General features: G+C 36.3%; 1 protein-coding gene across 1 annotated transcript in view; it reads right to left on the reverse strand.

Moving 5' to 3' along the window:
* The window catches only part of LOC109205291 (uracil-DNA glycosylase, mitochondrial), an 11094-nt gene extending 1277 nt beyond the window's left edge, over positions 1-9817 (reverse strand). Inside the window, exons 1-6 of the mRNA XM_019367993.1 lie at positions 9453-9817; positions 8429-8649; positions 7834-7992; positions 5930-5960; positions 2239-2374; positions 781-864 (exon numbers count right to left, since the gene is read on the reverse strand). Of these exons, the coding sequence (XP_019223538.1) occupies positions 781-864; positions 2239-2374; positions 5930-5960; positions 7834-7992; positions 8429-8649; positions 9453-9714 (893 nt within the window). The 5' untranslated portion in view covers positions 9715-9817. The remainder of the gene's footprint in view (positions 1-780; positions 865-2238; positions 2375-5929; positions 5961-7833; positions 7993-8428; positions 8650-9452) is intronic.
* Between the last annotated feature and the right edge of the window lie 10081 nt (positions 9818-19898).

A 19898-nucleotide genomic window follows, 5' to 3' on the forward strand; every position in this document is an offset into this window, starting at 1 on the left:
GGGGGGGGGGGGTAGAGGACCTTATTCATACTCTAGTTACCACAACGTATCAGTCAACAATTAAAGAAAACTAAGGCATGCTTGGGAACGTTAAAGCATGTCATTACAGAAAAACCGCAGAAATCTCATGTTAGAAGATGGCATCTCCTCAAGTAATGAGTAAATGGGTGGATATTGGTCACTGTGACACCATATGCAACTGCACTCTAGCAAAAGAAATTCATCCAATCGCATTACTATTTCTGGGCACTATTTCTGTGAGCTCCCTGCCCCATGCAAACAAGACCAAAAACAATCATATCATTTTACATAGGAAGATTCTGACAATAAGCTGATCCATAATTTTTTCTTTTTCTGACACAACAAATAAAGAATAAATCAGAAGGAGAGGAGACGGGAGAAGGCAATCATAATGCAGAGTTGCAGACACATTCATGGATGACGAAAAAAATAACCTATTTTTTGACTGATCACCGTGATATAAATTCCCTGTCTTTTTTGTGGGTGGGAGAGAAAAGAAATTGTGATTTCAGAGGAAACCAGGCTCTTGACAAATAAAAAGGCAGATTGGTTGCTCTTATGCATCATTCATGTTGTCGTCCCTCCCCCTTCCATGAATATATTTTTTATTACATAATGAGGAATGTTTAGAAAATAAATATTTAATGCAACAGTAACAAGTAAACTGATATAACATGATTACAGCACTCGGATCTACAAAAAGCATGAAATGCTTAGAGATTTCAGTTGAAATGAGTTTCTATTGTCAAGGAAACACACCGACATCCAAAGAAGCCTCTGTTTGCAGACAAACCAGAAGGGTGTGCTGATTTGAGAACATGGTGCCTTGTTTCATCAACTAACCTGAAAAAGGTTTGAAAACGATTAATTAGGAGGGAAAAGGAATGGTTCGTGACTTCCCACTTGAACCTCATCAGCAGAATTTCCAATCAACTTCAAGAAAGTAGAAACGAACAGCCCAATTCCATTCCAGTGCTTCTAAATTTAAATTTGAGCTTTTGATAGAAACTAAAAAACATTTTGAGAAATCATCATTAGACATCCAAATCAATTACCTGAATCATAAACTAAAACCTTTTCAGAATAAAAATGGAAAATCAATGCCTAACATCTAAAGTTGTACCAGGGATAACTCAACGGGGTGTCACCTCAACTAGCTGCAGGTAATCTGCAGCATGTTATTTCTAAGACAAGGAAAGGAAAAATCAGAAAGAATTATACGGAGTGAAATAGGTCTACTAATCCGGTGTTGATGGTGTAACCGTTTCTCTTAAAAAAGAAAAAACATAACATAACAAAATTGTTCCAACTCAAGAAGAATAAGAACTACAACAATAAGCCCAGTGTAATCCACAAGTGGGGTTCGGGGGATAAGAATGACCAGCTATTTTCTCTGAAATTTCGAGCAGGTTAGAAGAAACTATACGAGTGCAATGTTTTTCTCTTCAAAAAGTATGACCTGAACAAAAAGAGCACCAGTTCGGATGATATTCTGGTGCACCTTCTCTATAGAGTTCCTTATGCACCCTTCAATAAGAGCACTGATTTGGATGATGGCATTCTACGTTTAATCTAAAACTGCGAATTTGAGTAAGACTGGTGAGAAAAAGAATATTCAGTGAAATATTCAAGATGCCATCACTTTAGGGATATATAACAAGTTTGACACAAGGTGCAACCACTCTGATGATACTGAAGAATTAACGGAAAACTTATAAACAAAATCCTTGGCAGTGGGTAATTTTAAGATTTGGAGATCTAAGCTTGAGTGAAGATTTCAGTCATAAAACTTCTGAAAGCAAATGATAAATACATGCTCTACTTCTACTCCTCTTCAAGGTCCACCAGTTAAGAATCAATGCACATATAATTTAGTTAAATTAGATGCTAATAGTTAAATCAAATGGCTCTCCACAAGTACCAGCAAGAAGCTGAAGATGGAAGCAAAGCAAAGAGATTTATTCACAGGAAATTCTAAAATTTTACCTGAAGTCCGCTATTGGACATTCAAAAATGTTTACAGATCATTTCCCTATCCTTATACTGAACACACTGAACATCTAAAGTTGCAGATATAGTTCTCCATCAAAGGCTAAGATTACAAGTGATGCCCATAAAACAACTAAGACGTCTTGAGACTAACTATTATAAAGTAGGGATTTTTGATCAGATTTTTAACATGCTTAATAGAGTATTAGCATGCTTGTGATGAACTACCTGGCTTTTGCTTGGGCATAGTTTCCCCACAGAATGAAAACAACTCCTTCTTTCTTCTGAGAAATTGTTTTGATGACAGCATCTGTAAATTGCTCCCAGCCTTTATTTGCATGAGAATTTGCCTGGTGATGCCTAACTGAAAGTATATCAGGAAAAAGAAAAGGCTTAAAATGCTAGTGATTAGTAGAAGACAAGAGTATCACTACAACTCTTCACTTAAAAAGAAAAGCAAATAACATTATAAAGCATTCATCCAGCAAACTCTGGTGTAAGTGATTTGTCCATATAATGTCAAGCATCTGTATACATGTACAAATAGAAACCTATCTCATTACTAGTGATTTTGAAAGCGCAAAAAGGCGACAAGGCCTTGCTTCGCTTAAAGCGTGAAGTGAAGCGCGCTTCATTGAATTGAAGCGCAATTTTTAAAAAAAGACCAAAATAAACCTCGCAAAGAGACAATATAAATAAGCAAATGTTCAACTAAAAAACGACAAAGTAGATTGAGCAAAATCCTCCGTAGGACAAGCAAAATCAAAACTAAAAGACAAATGGATCAAAATATAATTCTACAAGATTGTCAAAATCTCTAATTCCATCACCATCATTGTATTGCTCCTCAGCTTCATCAACTAGGGGATAGACTTGTAGATACTTCGTTTTCCCTCCTATGTAAGCTTGAAATACTCCACCTTAAACCATAATGTTCTCCTCAACTCCACTTACCACTGCAACATCACCCCAAGTGAAATTAGAATCTCCAACAAATACTTCTTCATGATTTTTTGAGACTCCAAGTAGTCATTCATTAGCCTCATCAATATTGTCCAAACAAATTGGATCAATTACATAGTGAGCGTCGTACACATGCCTCAATTTTCTATTGTGTTTAATGAACACTAGATCATTGAGACACTTTAGGGTTAGTCTAGTACTAGTTAACTCAATTATCTTATGTTGCCCATTTTCATTAGCGACCAACTACAATTACAATTATAGAATCCCTTTCACACTTCTGCATCTAGTAAATCCTTCTCACATCATAAAAGAGTTCCGGCTTCAACATATATCCAACTGCATGCAAAGGTCGATGAAGTTGATCTGACCACCTTTTATCGATGGTCTCAAAGACTTTTTTATATCTTTTTTCATCATTAAATGATGCTAGAATAGCCTCCTTAGCCCTATAGATAGCTTCATAAAGGCAGTCAATTGGTGGTTTTTGCTCCCCATCCACCAAACGAAGTACTTTAATCAAAAGAACATCGATTTTCAAAGCATGAACATTATCCCAAAAGGTAGGAGAAACAATAATGTTTGTAGTTTCTTTCCAGATTTACTAGTGGTGTATTCTTATGAAGTGAACAACCTTCTCAAATTGTTCCTTTGCAAGTGCATCCTATGCAAGGTCAAGAAAGCAGTAGCAAATCTTATCTTGGCAGGTATCACGAAACTTCTTTGTTGTGTGAATCTCCTCATCATATTCAATAATAAAAGTTTACTAACTTCAGAATGCACTTTAACTGCCTAAGCAAAAATTGTAGTGAAGGTTCGATCTTTGAAAATGTCACCGAACATCAAATTTATACAATGCGCTGCACATGGAGTCCATACTTGTTCCATTCTATTTTATGATCCTCCACAATATTTTTGTCCCTTCCACCTCTTTAATTAGATAAGGACCTCTAATTTCATCAATATATTCTCCAAAAGGAAGTTTGTTTCTTGAATCCATTTATGCTAGCGACTCTTCTACTAATTCCATCAAAATATTCTCCTTGTTTGGGAATACTATGACAACAATGAAAAGGATTTACTAAATGCAGAAGTGTGAAAGGGACTCTTTTATGACAACAATGAAAAGGATTTACTAAATGCAGAAGTGTGAAAGTGATTATACGACTTGTTGGTAAGTTGGTCTTGATGAATATGAGCAACATAAGATAACGGAGTTAGTATTTACAAGAATGCTGAGGGACTTTTTGGATATCTAATGGTTGTTAGACAAAGAAAGAAGAGGTCACCAAGTGAGTGAGTGCTTCTATGTTTCTTTATAGCTTTAAATTTTAAGTTATTTCTTTATATTTATTAACTTTTGAATATTTGTTCTACTTCAACATTTGAACTATGAAAGCAATATGGTTCTTCCAAAGTTTGTTGTCAAAGTTTTAGGTCTAACTTGTAGCTCATCTGGATGTGAAAGGAATTAGAGCATGTTTGAATATGTACGAAGAACGATTTAGTATATTGAATAACTAAATTGTATCTCAATTGTCCTAACTTTTACTAATTATTTGCCAAAACTCATTCATAGATTCATACTACGAAGAGAGCTAGACTAACCCTAAAACATCTCATAATTTAGTGTTCGCTAAATACAATAGAATATTGAGGCGTTGTCACGACGCTTGCAATGAATTGATCCAATTTGTTTGGACAATACTGATAAGAATAATGAAGAGCTAACTGAAGTCTCTGAAAATCATGAATAAGTATTTGAAGGAGATTTTAACTTCACTTGGGGCGATGTTGCAAAGGCAAGCGAAGTTGAAGAGAACATTTATGGTTTAAGGGAAGTACTTCAAGCTTACATAGGAGGAGAAAAAAAGTAGCTACAAGTCTATCCCTAGTTGATGAAAATGAAGATGAAAACGAAGCAGATGATGAGCAATATAATGATGGTATGGACTTAGAGATTTTGACAATCTTGTAAAAAAAAAAAAATAGGATGTTAATCCATTTTATACTTTTTAATTTTTTTGCCCTTTGTAGGAATTTGTGTTGTCTATTATTTAGTTTTTAAATTAAACATTTGCTTACATATATCGTCTTTGTGCAAGGTTTATTTTGTTCTTTTTTCTTTAATATTGTGGAGCGCTTCATTTCACGCTTCACGCTTTAAGCGAAGCGGGGCCCTGCTGCTTTTTATTCTCTTGCTTGTGGCATGTCTTGGCATAATATTGATAGTTGGTCGTTGAAGGCATACGGCAGGCTTTGTTTGTGGCATGCACATGGGCGGCCACTAATAAGTGGGCCGAAGGCATAAGAGTGCTTGTAAGTTAGTGCAGCTAAGACCAATGCGCCCCATAGTACAAGGAGTTGAAAGACTTCCAACAGTATTATGGAGCACCGTCAACGCATCATGGGACAAGATAGAAAGCAATTCATGACAATATAATGCAAATTCTTTATTATAGATTTCACGTCTGTAAATCTTTATGTTTCAGTCATGTGCATGCAATCTAAAAAGAAGGAAATAAAATTGAGCATAAATAAAGCCTGAAATATGACAGATAGTCTAACAATACGATTACAAAATACAGCGAATTTGATACAGTAGGCACAGATGTTTCATGTTTCAACCTAGTACAAACATCTAAATTTATCTTGAAAGTAATTCTGAATCACTCTTCTACCTACTTTACGATGACTTTCTCATTTTTTTCCCAAATCAAATTCTCAGATCTTATAATCACCCCTAACTGATCTATGTAGAGAGAAAGAGATGGAGAGAAATATAGAGATACTACTTTAGTTAATCTTTTTTTTACTTCATTTGAAATTAATCTTCTCAAGTACATTTGTGGGAATAGCCATATAATATAGTCTCAAAAAGCAATGAGAAGAAAAGAATCCAAAAAGAATGTGTGCAGACCAATATATAAAACCATTGAAGAGGTGGAAGTTTTACCTGTAAGAACAGCATTAAGAAGCAGAACACCCTATAAAGCAACATGGTGTATGTCAGAGAATTACTTAAAGGAAGAAAAATATAGGAAGGCTATAAAAGTGCGGAGACATCAGTTTTTTTATTTTTTGGGGCATAAAAGGCTATGAAAGTGGTTTATAAAGTTATTGCTGCTGATATGAATAACAGGCAGGAAGCATCAGTTTCATTTTAAAGAAATTTAATAATGAATCATGAACAACTCAAATTTCCTGCTTAAACTAAGTATTAATCTAGGCCAAGTATGCTCTAATAGAAACCTTGTTACCTTAACAAGAAGCAAGCATGCTTTCAAGTATGCAAGTTAGCCGGAACATCTCTGCCTAATACCAAAGCTACGGGGGAGTGGTGTAAGTTGAGAATTTCTATGATATACGGCTTTGTGTGACAGTTTAGCACTGAATATGACACCAGTCTTTGCAAACCCAGGGTGTACCATGTACTGTATTGTCTTAGTTTACCAAAACTCACAAGTTTCAAATTTTAAACTACTTATCAAATTGTTATGTCATTTCTATCAAATAAGCTTACATAAATATCAACTTAGAGATAAGATCCACCACTATTGCACTATCATGTAAAGAAACTACAGTATCACCATGTACTCGATCGTTGGCCCCAACTCTTAAAAAATGATGAGGTCTTGATACAGAACAAATCAAGGATCTTTGATTAGTTTATCTTGAAATTTAAAGTTGCAGTAAACAAAACAGAGTAAATATCATGCTGTCACATTTTTGCTTAAATATCAACGATAAATTTTAGTGAGTTAAAGTAAAAGAGATCGGAAGTGGATAGTGGTAGAATTATGACCATGCTTCATAAACTATCACCGGCCTCTACCTCTACCTCTACCTCTACACACTACCCTCCCCAGACCCCACTGTGGGATTACAATAGGTATGTCGGTGTTGCTTCAAATATCATGCCATGTATAAAATATGCCAAAGGACTGATTGTGAAAATTGTCAAGTTAACAACCAGTGTTTTAAAAGGCGTGGGCATAAGGCGAGGCAATCTACATATGCCTCAACGAGGTCGTAAGCCTCGAGGCACGGGGCGTAAGCCCCATGGATATTTAATATTTAATATTTTATAAAATAATATAATTTCAAAAAATATTTTTAAATAGGTAAAATTGTATAAAAATTGAAGAAAGCAATAAATAAGTGAAAAATATATATAGATGTGCTTCATCCCCACAAAAAAATAGTCAAAATAATCCATTATATTCTACTTACAAGCACAAGTAATTTGAGTTGAAAAGAATAAAGTTTTCTACATGGAGGAACAAAAAGGATGACCAACCTGCAACTTGAACTTTGAACTTGTTGCTATAGAGGAGAACGGAATTTTCTTTGTATTTGCAAAAAAAAATGATTATTTGTTGCTTTTGGGAGATAGCAGCAGACTAGCGGACAAGATAAAGAGTTGGGAAAAATCATAAATTAGGGCTTTTAGCAATAAATAAAAAAAGGTCTTGACTTTTAAATTTAATGTTTCAGTTCCTTTTTAAAACTTTTGAGTAATTACAAGCTGACTTTTGAGAATTACGGTATTATATTAAAAACTTATTAAGCAAATTTTATATTAATTTGAAAAAGTCTCTTGGGCTTACTCCTCACTGCAAAAACGCACCTCAACGCCGGTGCGTACGCCCCAAATTGTTGGGCGTACGGCTTTTGAGACTTTCGCCCCCACAATCACCTATTTTTGGTTCACCTCGCCCCGAAAATGCCTTTTAAGACACTGGTAACAACTCGTAGCTTTTGACTGAACAAACCGATAAGTAAAGCACAGTAGAAAAAACAAATTAATATGATACTCATAAAGTAGATGAAAAGTTCCAGCAAGAAGTTCAGAAGCACCTGTAAAGCCCATTGTTCCAGATTTCCATGGAGTGGTATTGAACAACCCAAATCTTGCTTAAGTTCTTTATATATGTTCACCAGACTCGAAGGGACTTTCACAACTCTAGGCACCGAGAAAGAGAGGCCCATTGCCTGACCTGGCCCATGATACGGATCCTGAAATCACATTGAAAAAGGATCATGCTGCTATAAGTTAGAAAAATGCTTCTAGAAGGCAAAAATATCTCCAAATATCAGTGTAGCTTCATTACCGAATTCTTGAAGATGAAAACCAAATAGCTAATGGAGATTTGTAAAGAGAACCAAAGCAACTTTTGTATTTTATTTTTAGTTAAGAGAACTTTGGTGTTTTAAATGATCAAATGCATTAAATAGAGGAACTTAATAACATCTTGATATTTCAGATGGTTGCATTTCAAAAACTAAAAACCAATTATCATGTGTGCATTGTGCTGTGTGATAGTTTACTGTCTCTTTTTGGGTAAGGTTGTAAAGTTGCATTCAATTCAAACCAATGTGTATACAGGTTGTCATTCCTTGAGAACATACTATTAGTAACATGTGAATGCTACCTTCAAACTAGAAACTCTACCTGTCCTATGATGACAGCCTTTACCCTGTCAAATGAAGTAGTATTAAGAGCATTAAAAATCAGATGCTGTGGGGGGTAAATTGGGACACCACCACTAATTTCCTTTTCAAGAAATCTGCACAAGTTCTTTGCATAGGGCTTCTGAAATTCCCCTGGCAGTGCTTCCAACCATGTCTCCTCAACCAACAGTTCCTCTAACTTCACATATCCTATGCCATCACCTAACAATTGGTACACAACAGATGCCTTTTCAGTGCCTAGCAAGGAATAGGCAGTTTAACCAATGGATATGAAACAGAAAACAGAGCGACATCTTAAAATAAAGAGTGAATATAACAAATTGGTCTGCGAGTAGCTATCTTACTTTTGATACTGAAGGCCTACTTTGCTCTTTCACAAGAAAAATCAAATATTAAGTATAAGTAGAAAATGTTCAATTTGTACATTTATCTCACGAGTAGTTAACAAATACTGCAGAAAAAATATGTTTTCTTTTGTCAAGCTACAGCACAAGAGCCTAAACTATCTCGTGGCTTGGTTTGCTGTCGTAATTTTGAAATTCATCCAATTCAATGATGTGTTTTTCTAACTGCTAACAACATGAACATCTAAACATTAAAGAAAAAAGAACATGTACCACAAATATATGTCCAAACATCAAAAACTTTATAATCAGCTACTCTTTTGCACTCAATTTGCTTGCCCACTTCAATATTTATAACCAGAATAGGCAGCGTGAAAATATAATCTATTCAATATTTCTTGAGAAAGATGTCAGATTCTTATTTGAAAATTGTTTTTCTAGAGGAGTAAAATAGAGGATGAAGTTAAAATGTGGTCGTTCAAACCTTTTGTGGCATTGAAAATGCATCACAATCTACCAACTAACTGGAAAAACAACACAAAATAGAAAGTGAAACAAGCTTTTTCAAGTGAAAATAAGGACCAAGTTAGTAAATACACAATCTCAATGGAACCAAATATAATTTTTCAAGAAAAGTGAAAGGAGCAATATTTAACAGACCATTTGCGTTTAACTTGGAGACTTTATCAGAGCATAGTTTGAGGTTCATTTTGGCCTTTGCAAGCGATTTATTGAACTCCATTCTCGACTTTTGCTCGGACGTTAGCATTGTATCTTTGGGGTCTTTGTTGCCGCCGTCTTCACCCGACAATGAAGATGAGAATGAGTTGTCAGCGGAAGATGGCAAGGAGACCCGTTTTAACCGCTTTGCTGCAGGTTGCTTGAATAGATCCATTAGGGTTTTGGAAGAGGAAGACGCCATTTTTGTTTGGGTTTCTCTTCAGAAGGAGCGAGTAGTGGTGCGAAGAAGAAATGGCGCCTAAAATCACCCTAGGGAGACTATTCTCTGGATTGGAAAAAAATACTAATATTTAAAATAAATGGATTTTTAGGTTTTTTTAAATAAATAAAATCATAGGGATTTATATAAATCTATAGCCGTATTTTTTTAATTTTATTAAAGTATACTGGAAAAAATATCGAACCGTACCGAATAAATTTATATGTGTAAAGTATATTTATATATTAAGTTTAAAAATAATAAAACATTAAATTTTCCCTTCGGCTTTAGAATTATAAAAAATGGTTACAAGCCAACAAGTAATTAAAATCAAAATCCTAATTCTCAAACCTATTATGCTATTTATACTGAAAAAAAAATTATTTCCGTTAACAAGACACAGAGTATTCTAACAATTATAAGTAGCAAACATATTTCCTTTTGTACGATTAGATTTATCTTTTTGAATATTTAATCTTCTATAGACTTTATTCTTGAGTCACAGCTTGGTTAATATAATTCTACTCGTGGGATTTATCTTTTCTTTGTCTTTGTTTAGTTTCTTTTATGTTGTTGTAGAGTAGTTGATGGAACTATTCTCTAGTCATCTTTCATGTTTTCTTAATTCATTACTATTTAAACAGTAAAACTGTTTAGAGAGTTTTGCTAAGTCCTAAAAAAGTATATTTATTATTGCATTAAACTTTTACTGGTGAATTTTACATGACATTTAAAGAAACACTGTAAATTAACGGAACCGTACCGATACCGAAAAGAAAACGATATGATTGGGATAATTTCGAAAAGCCTAATTTTGATAATAGATAATAGAATAATCAAAAAATTGGTATGGTACAAATTTTATAAAATAATCGGTTGAACCGAACCATTAACACCCTCAACTCTGGCGGGAACAGAACCCGAGGACAACTCATTTCCCATTTAGAATTTTTTTACCTATAGCTAAATATTACCATTATTAGTAAGGTTTTCATTTAATTACCTAACAAACACATATTTATCAATTATATACAAAATAACATATTAGATTCCAATCTTCTTTCATGTTCTCTCTTTCTTCCACTCACACTACATTTCATATGCGTGGACTCTTTAACTTTAAGAATCATCTAATTTTAAAGTACGGACCGAAATTTCAAGTAAAAATATCTGTCATAATAGGTTTACTTCCAAAAGATAACAATACTAATTGTCCAAGATGCTGAACTAGGTGTGCTCCAGAAGTTGGGGTGTTGTTGACAAAAGTTCAAGCGAATGAAATCGACAGGGAATCCAAGTTGTCAATTAGTTAACAACTTACGATTGCTAACGCAAAGAGAGATATACACACCTTAACTATATGTAAACTTCATTAAGAACTTCCTTGACAATCATTAAAAAGTTTTCAAGATTTGAATTTAAAAATCTAATTTTACGAAATTATTATTTCTTCAGATTGGGGATTGTTGCAAATGATTAAGAATATCCTTGGAAGTTTATATCTCAATTTTGCGGGAGTTCGATGAAAATTTGAATTAGTTTTATTTGGAATTTCAGAATGTAACCCGAGGGGCTATATCTATATGAGTGATACTTTGCCCGAGGGGCTTGTTTATGAAATTACCGTTTTCACTCTTCTTTTATACTGAGCCTCTATTAAAAAATATTGAACAACTGTTTTAAATAATTTTCATTAAAACTGGAGTTTCGACGAGATGTTCAGAATTTGAACTACGGATTTGACTTTGATGTTTCTATTGAGATTCTATGTTAGATTATGTATATTATTAAAATGCTTGTCACTGCCCTCAGCCTTTATTTACTTTGGTTACTTACTGAGTTGGCGCACTCACGTTACTCCCTGCACCTTGTTTGCAGATCCAGGTGCCAGAGCATCAGAGTGTGAGCTTTCAGCAGCTTCTGAGTATTTTCGGAGATAGCAAGGTAGTTGCACGGCGTTCCCAGCCCTGCCTTTCTCCTTCCTATCCTTAGTGTTATTTATTTCAGTCTTTTTCTTGTATTGAATAGACAATACTGGACAATATCTTAGTGGCTCATGACTAGTGACACCAGGATCGGGCATTGTGGATGTATTTGCGTATTTGTTTTTCCGCGCATTTTGTTATATTAAAATGAAAGACTTGTGATCATAACTGGTTTGAAAATGAATTTACAAAATGACCTTTATGTTTTTAGTGTTGAATCGGCTTGCCTAGTACTGTGATAGGCGCCATCACGGCCGGGGTGGTTTGGGATCGTGACAAAAAAGTTTTACAATAATATATTTTGACCGGATTTATATATATATATATATATATATATATATATATATATATATATATTGTAAGAAAACACTAGTTATTTTTTGTAAATAAGAAAACCCAGCTAAAGCGTGTAAGTATTGTCCTAATTTTACATGTATATGAAAAGATTTCTTTCATTTATTCCCGCCTAGTATGTTATATTATATTAAAATTAAAAGTTTATTAAATGTTTTTATTATATTATTTATTAAAATAAACTATTAAATAAATAATGTCATGAAAAAATAAAGTACTTTTTTTTATAATTATTGACATCGGGCTAACGGCTCGATCGAGTTGTCCATAAGTTAACCCAAAATAATACAGTATAGACCGAGCAATCTCCCTTCGCGCCGTTGGGACCAATACCGAAATTTGTACAAGAAGTGCAGAAGCGTAGTATGAGTACAACCGACCCTTGTACTCTGTAAGTGCCGACCTAAACTCGACAAAGTAGTGACGAGGCTATGACAAGACACTCACTATAAACATGTACGAATATAAGCCAAAAAACAATAACGAAGTAAAGAGATAGACGATTGTCATGAAAACCGAAATAAGAATAAATGATAGAGGGCCCCTTTATAATATTATTGCTCAGTCTCACAACACAACATGGTAACGGTAACGAATAGCCAAGAATAAACTCAATACAATCTCTCTGTTGCGGCGCACAACCCGATCCACATATACAATATACTGTTACAGCGTGCAACCGATATATATATATATATATATATATAAAATACTGTTGCGGCGTGCAAGCCGATCCACATATATAATATAATACTATTACCAACCATGGAGTATCTCCCAACGTAACACAAAAAGGAACTAAAACATATAAATCCTCTATGACAATCCAATATAACATAATAAAATGAAATAGAAAGCAAGTAAGGCGAATAAACAAGTAAAGGCACAGGCTAAATAAAAACATCTATCTAATAAAACGTTAGAGCAGAGGACAAGTAAGGCGGACAATAAATAAGGCATGAATACATGAAGACATGTAGCAAATAAAGGCATGTATTTAACAAGTAAAGACATATAGCAATTAAAGCATGTAACAAGTAATAACATGGAATAAATGAAGGCATGATATAATTGAAGACATGCAATTAGGTAGTCCACCCCGAATGCTTGAACCCACGATAATGCATATACACGCGTCACCTTGCACTCATACATAAATCAAGTAGCAAATAGATCAATCAAGTCCTATTTCCCTCAAGTCAAGGTTAACGACGACACTTACCTTTTTTCGGAAATAAGTCAACAATCCAACACGGCTTTTCCTTTGGAATAAGCCTCCAAATCAATCAGATATTGTTCAAACATATCAAAACAAGCTTTAGAAACAACCCCGTATGATAAAGGTTCAATTTTTAACATAATTTAAAAAGTTAACAAAAGGCAACCTTGGCCCACGTGGTCGATATCCAATATTAGGACCAAATTCCAATTACCCATTCACCTCCGAGCCCGGATATATGATTTGTTTCGAAATCCGACCTCAATTCGAGGTCTAAATCTCAATTTTATAAAATTCATAAATCCTACCCAAAAATCCTGATTTCTACTCTGAAATTCATAGATTTGATGATAAAATCCATGTTAAAGTAATTAAAATTAATTGAAAATAAGTTAAAGTTGCTTAGCAATGAATTTGAAGACATGCAATTAAGTAGTCCACGCTGCATGCTTGAACCCACGACAATGCATATACACTCGTCACCTTGTATATACGCCATCCCCACACATAAATCAAGTAGCAAATAAACCAATCAAGTCCTATTTTCCTCAAGTCAAGGTTAACCACATCACTTACCTCTTTCTGAAAATAAGTCAACAATCCAACACAGTTTCCTTTGGAATAAGCCTCCAAATCAATCAGATATTGTTCAAACACATCAAAACAAGCTTTAGAAACTACCTCGTACGACAAAGGTTCAATTTTTAACATAACTGAAAAGGTTAACAAAAGGTCAACCTAGGCCCGCGTGGTCGAAATCCAGGATTAGGACCAAATTCTGATTACCCATTCACCCCCGAGCCCGGATATATGATTTATTTCGAAATTCGACCTCAATTCGAGGTCTAAATATCAATTTTATACAATCCCTAAATTCTACCCAAAAACCCCAATTTCTACTTTGAAATTCATAGATTTGATGATAAAATTCATGATAATGTAATTAAAATTAATTGAGAATAAGTTAAAGTTTCTTACCAACGAATTTTGGAAGAATTTGCTCTTCAAAAGTCGTCTCTATGGAGTTTAGAGTTCAAAAATGATATAAAATATGCTAAGTCTCGAAATTCCCAACCTTTACCCAGCTGCATATGTCACAATTGTATACTCTTATTTTCTATTGTGACCATCGCAAAAGTGAATCACCTATCGCATATGCGATCAATGTCATAGATACATAGTTGTTGCAAATGCGACATTTCCTTCGTATTTGCGAAGGTCCTCCAGATTGTAAATGAGGAACCCTCTTCGCAAAAAGCGAAGCAACACCCAGCATGCCAGTATCGCAAATGTGACCCCCATCTAGTTCACAAATGTGACAAACTCGTCGCAAGAGATAAGACCCAGCCCCTAGTTCCCCCTTCGCATTTGCGATTGCAAATGCGAGACCTGCAGATCAAAGCCACCAACCAAATTCTCAGCAGTTCATAACTTAGCCAAAACACATTTGAAACTCACCCGAGCCTCTCAGGCTCCAATTCGAGCATCCACATAATAATAATATCATACAAACCCGCTCGCTATCTTAAATCATTAAAATAACATCAAATATAAAAAAAATTGATCATCAAAACTCAAGATTTTCAAGTTTAAAACTCAATTTTCTAATTTTTCACATAATGCGCCGAAACGCCCTTGGGTGACCCGAGACCCCAACCAAACACACAAGTCCAAAAATATCATACGAACCTACCGAAATTTTCAAAATACCGATCCGAGGTCACTTACCAAAAACTTTGATCGCGGTCAACTCTAGTCGTTTTTAAAGCCAAAAATTATATTTTCATTAATTTTCACATGTAAACTTCTGAAAAACGACGCGGACCATGCACGCAAGTCGTAAATCATCAAATAAAGCTACAAGGAGGTCTCGAAACATAGAAAACGGAGCTAGTACTCAAAATGACCTATCGAGTCATCACATTCTCGACCTCTAAAAGAAACGTTTGTCCTCGAACGGACATAGAAATGTACCTGAACTATAAAAAGGCGAATGTATCTACTCCTCATATCAGACTCGGACTCCCAAGTAGTCTCCTCATATTAGACTCGGATTCCCAAATAGCCTCCTCAATCGGATGACGTCTCCAATGTACTTTTATAGAATGAAAACTCTTAAATCTCAACTGTCAAACCTGCCGGTCTTGAATAGCCACCGGCTCTTCCTCTAGGTCAAATTCTCATCAAGATGCACTATGCTGAAGTTTATAACATGTGACCTATCCTCGTGGTACTTCCGAAGCATGAAAATGCAAAATACCGGATGTACTTTGCTAGGCTAGGAGGCAACTCAAGCCTACAAGCAACCTCCCCAAGCCTCTCTAAAATCTCAAACGGGCCAATAAACCTCGGGATAAACTTGCCCTTCTTCCCAAACCGCATTACGCCTTTCATAGGTAACACTTGGAGAAGAACCTTCTCACCCTTCATGTAAGCTACAACTAGAACCTTCCGGTCCACATAGCTCTTTTGCCTGGACTGAGCTGTATGGAACCGTTTCTGAATCACTTTCACCTTCTCCAAAGCATCACGAACCAAATCGGTGCCCAACAATCTAGCCTTCATCGGGCTCAAACCATTCCATTGGGGAACGACATCGCCTCCCATATAAGGCCTCGTACGGAGCCATATGGATGCTCTACAGATAGCGGTTGTTGTAGGCGAACTCTGCTAAAGGTAAAAGTTGGTCCCTCTAATCTCCGAAACCCATATAGCATGCTCGAAAACATGTCCTCCAAAATCTGAATAGTTCGCTCGGACTGTCCGTCCATTTGAGGATGAAATTAGATACTTAGCTAGACCCGCGTGCCTGACTCACGTTGCACGTCTCTCCAAAAATATGGAGTGAACTACGTGCCCCGATCAGAAATGATAGAAATAAGCACATCATTGATCACGCCCAACTATGCCTTATAAAAAGGACAAAGCGGGCGCTGCAAATATATTTCGGTTAACAAGTCCGGAGTCGAATCCCACAGGGAATTAACCTATCAACCACAGCTATTAGACTCATAGAAATTCACGTATTTGATATTCAGATATATTTGATTAACAATTTGGGTGTTTATTAGCTAGATATTATGTAATAAAAATGCAGTAACTTAAGACTAGCTATAGACTGATTGTAAGCACGAATGAGAATGGTCTAAGGTTATGATTTTCCCTCTTGTCGGAATCCTCTCCGCTATGTTTGCTATAAATTTGCCTAAGTCTTCTCTATCGATCATGAGCACTCTGACTGTCGTAACTCTCTCCCAAGTAATTACAACAATATACTAGACATATTCTCCCGAATTATGCTAGCTGGCCTTAGTTGCAGCTCACTCAGATCACACCCAAGGTTTCGTTATCCCTAATCCCACCTTTAAACCCTTCGTATTGACCCCTCATATACATTAGGAGTAGTGTTGTTCAACAACTACCTAAATATAAACTCTCTCCTGAGTAATGCATACTAAATAGGCACAGCCGATTGAGGGTCCTTCAATCAACAACAATCACAATATAGTTGAACAAACAGAGAAATTATTAAGGCAAATCTATATTAACATATCAGAAATTCATCCTCCAAGAGGTTCCATCAAAACCCTAGATTAAATGTTTAGCTACGCATAATCGTTTTCACAATCACCACAGTAGAATTCATCATTAATGATCAAAACATGAAGAAGAAAGGTAAAACTCTATGCCGAATCTTCTCCTTTGCCTCTTGCCTCTCTTTGCCTTCAATAATCCTTCAAAAACCTTGATACCCTCTCTTTGGGCGACCTGGGCTTCTTATATGTTAAGGAGATTTGCTCCCCGAACTTACGAAATTACCCCTGAAAATAATTTTCCTCGGAGTGGCGAGCGCGGCCGCGCTTGGACCGCGTATATCGCGTTCTATTCTGCCTAACGAGCGCGGCTGGAGCGCGCTCGCGCTTGGCCCACGCTCACGAAGTTCAGTTGTTTTCTATTTCTTCCCTTCTTCTTTCAAGCGCATTCACCTCCGATTGGCTTTCCTTGCTCCAAATTAGCTCCAAACACCGTTCAATGTCCTCATAATCAAGACTTGCTCCTGCAAAACACAAAATTCATAAATAGAGCCATTTGTTGTCATTTAGCCTTCATATAACAATAAAGCATAGCTAAGTTAGGGTGTAAATGGTCGCTAAACTACATGAATATAGCCTATTATCAACACCCCACACTTAAACTATTGCTCGTCCCCGAGCAACCAACCATACTCTACAGAGGTTCCTTCACTAAGCAACTTCTCTAACGTATCACACCAAGAACATACCACAAGGATTGAGTCCAGTAGTGTAACATCTTTGCCTCAAGAGTTGACTCTCACATGCCGAGCAAAGCAATATTCCTAACTTACTCACTTACTCTGCACAGAGGTCAAGATGTACCTTTCCTTCATGAGTCAAGTTCCCTCACATCGCAAACGAGAGCAGTTCCACAAGCAATAAACATTCAGAACAATTAGGAACTCAAATAGACAAAATGCACTCACTCTCAGAAAGAACATTCATATGCCACAAAAGATGCACCATAGGCTTGCCCGTAGTGTACTACTCTACTAATCGAGCTCATTCAGTCTAGGATCAACTAGGACTTTTTTTGGTTGTAGTGTAGGCTAAGGGACGGGTAGGATACATTTGGATATAAGAGTGACTACACCTCCCTAAGCACTTTAATACATATACTTTTACATTCATAACCCCACACTTATGTCAAACCAAGACTCCACCTTTTACATCAATATATATTAACTCCCTGCTTCTTTAAGAACACTTAATCAAGAGCCACTATTTATCAAAGACATTTTTTCTCTTTTTTTTTCACAACAATGTAACTATTTTATTCTCTTTTTTTTTTTCAAATGGCTCTTACTTATTCAAAACCGTGCACCTTTCTCCTGATTTCGTTAGTTCCACTCAAAAGCCAAACCAAACACCCCACACTTTATCTTTTACCAGTTCATCACAATTCAAGTGCTTATGGGAGGTGAAAGGGTTCAAACAAATGGTTCATTCAAACAATTGGGTGGGGCTTGTAATGTGGTTGCCAAGGAAACAGGATTACAGGCTCAAAGGGGTTAACTACGATACATAACAATTAGGCGGGTAAAATATACATATCTGGTTCAACAAAGAAATGCCTATATCACTTCCAAGACTGAATAAAACTACTATTTCGCTTTGCAAACACACAGGGCAAGTTCTAGGCATCAAATACAGTGCACAGAATACAATAAATCTCACACACACATGGCACATGACTCACTTCAGATTGGCTTATCAAAACACTCTTGTCTGAGTACTTAAGTCAAGTTAAGAACATACAATTTAAGGCACTCTAACAAGAATCAACAATTGAGAGTAAGCGTCACACTAAAGTGTCTATTGTATTCAACACGTAACAACGTTAAGAGATTCTCTTTCCATCTGAGCTCATAGCCCATAAGTTCCTAAAAAAAATAAAAAAAAAATAACAAAAAGAACTAACTACACCCGGTTCAAACAAAACCCTTGGAAAAGAACCGCGGTCCAAAGAAAAACCAAGGGGGAATTGATACACTACCTACAATTTTTATTTATTTATATATATCGACTTAGACCCTCAAGAAACCCGTCGAGTGATATCCGTTGTCGGGACAAGTCGAACACATTTAGACTACTAATCAAAAACAAAAATCAAACTAACCAACGACTACAATCAAATTAACCAAAGACTACAATCAAACTAGAATCAACTACATTCCTATATATACACAACATACCAACGAAGTACCCCCACCCCACACTTAAAAATATGGCATATCCTCATGTCATAAAATAGAAAGTAATGTGAGGCAAAGGAACTTCCCTGGAAGATCAGTCGTGATCAGAGACTGTGCCGGGGTCTAAGTGACACGCTCTCCCCAGCGCATGCAACCAGCCCATGATTTTCTTCTCCAATTTAGCATTCTGGGTGGCCAAAGCATCAACTCTAGTCCCCAAGTCTGTGATTGTAGTCTGCAGCCCTGCCATTTTCTGCTCTAATGCTGGCAGCCGTGTAACCCGACTAATCCCGGATGGCCCTTCGGCTTCCACAACACGCTCATGGGGGGGCGACGCAGCCCCCATTTCATCCTGCTCATCATCCCCTTCCTCAGATGCCTCAGAATCCTCACTATCAGTTGAACTGGATGCCACTGCCTTTTTCCCAATGGTCACCTTGGAAGCTCGGAACATGGTTTCTTTCTTCACCTTGCCGTCTACATGGGGGTTCTCTGCTACCCCTATAGCCCGACACAATCGAGTGACCAGATGGGGAAAAAAACCATACCTCCGCAGTGGTGAATGGGTGAACACTCCGATTGAATAACCTCGGCCACATCAAAATTGTGGCCATTCATAAAGCACCAAATCAAAGCAGCTCGCAGTCCATTGATTTCAGTGGTGTTGTGGGACGCCAGCTGTCGACTGTTAATGACGTACAACCAACACTTGCCTTCAAAGGTGAGTGAGGAGGAGTGCAACTTCGATCCCTCAGTAACCCACACTACCGCCTTGTCTAGTTTACAGATAGTTTGGAAAAACAATTCCCACTGTGTGGGTTCTTGCTTGTAAGCGTTA

This window comes from Nicotiana attenuata, unplaced genomic scaffold, assembly GCF_001879085.1.
Source record: "Nicotiana attenuata strain UT unplaced genomic scaffold, NIATTr2, whole genome shotgun sequence".
In the NCBI taxonomy this organism is placed as follows: Eukaryota; Viridiplantae; Streptophyta; class Magnoliopsida; order Solanales; family Solanaceae; genus Nicotiana; species Nicotiana attenuata.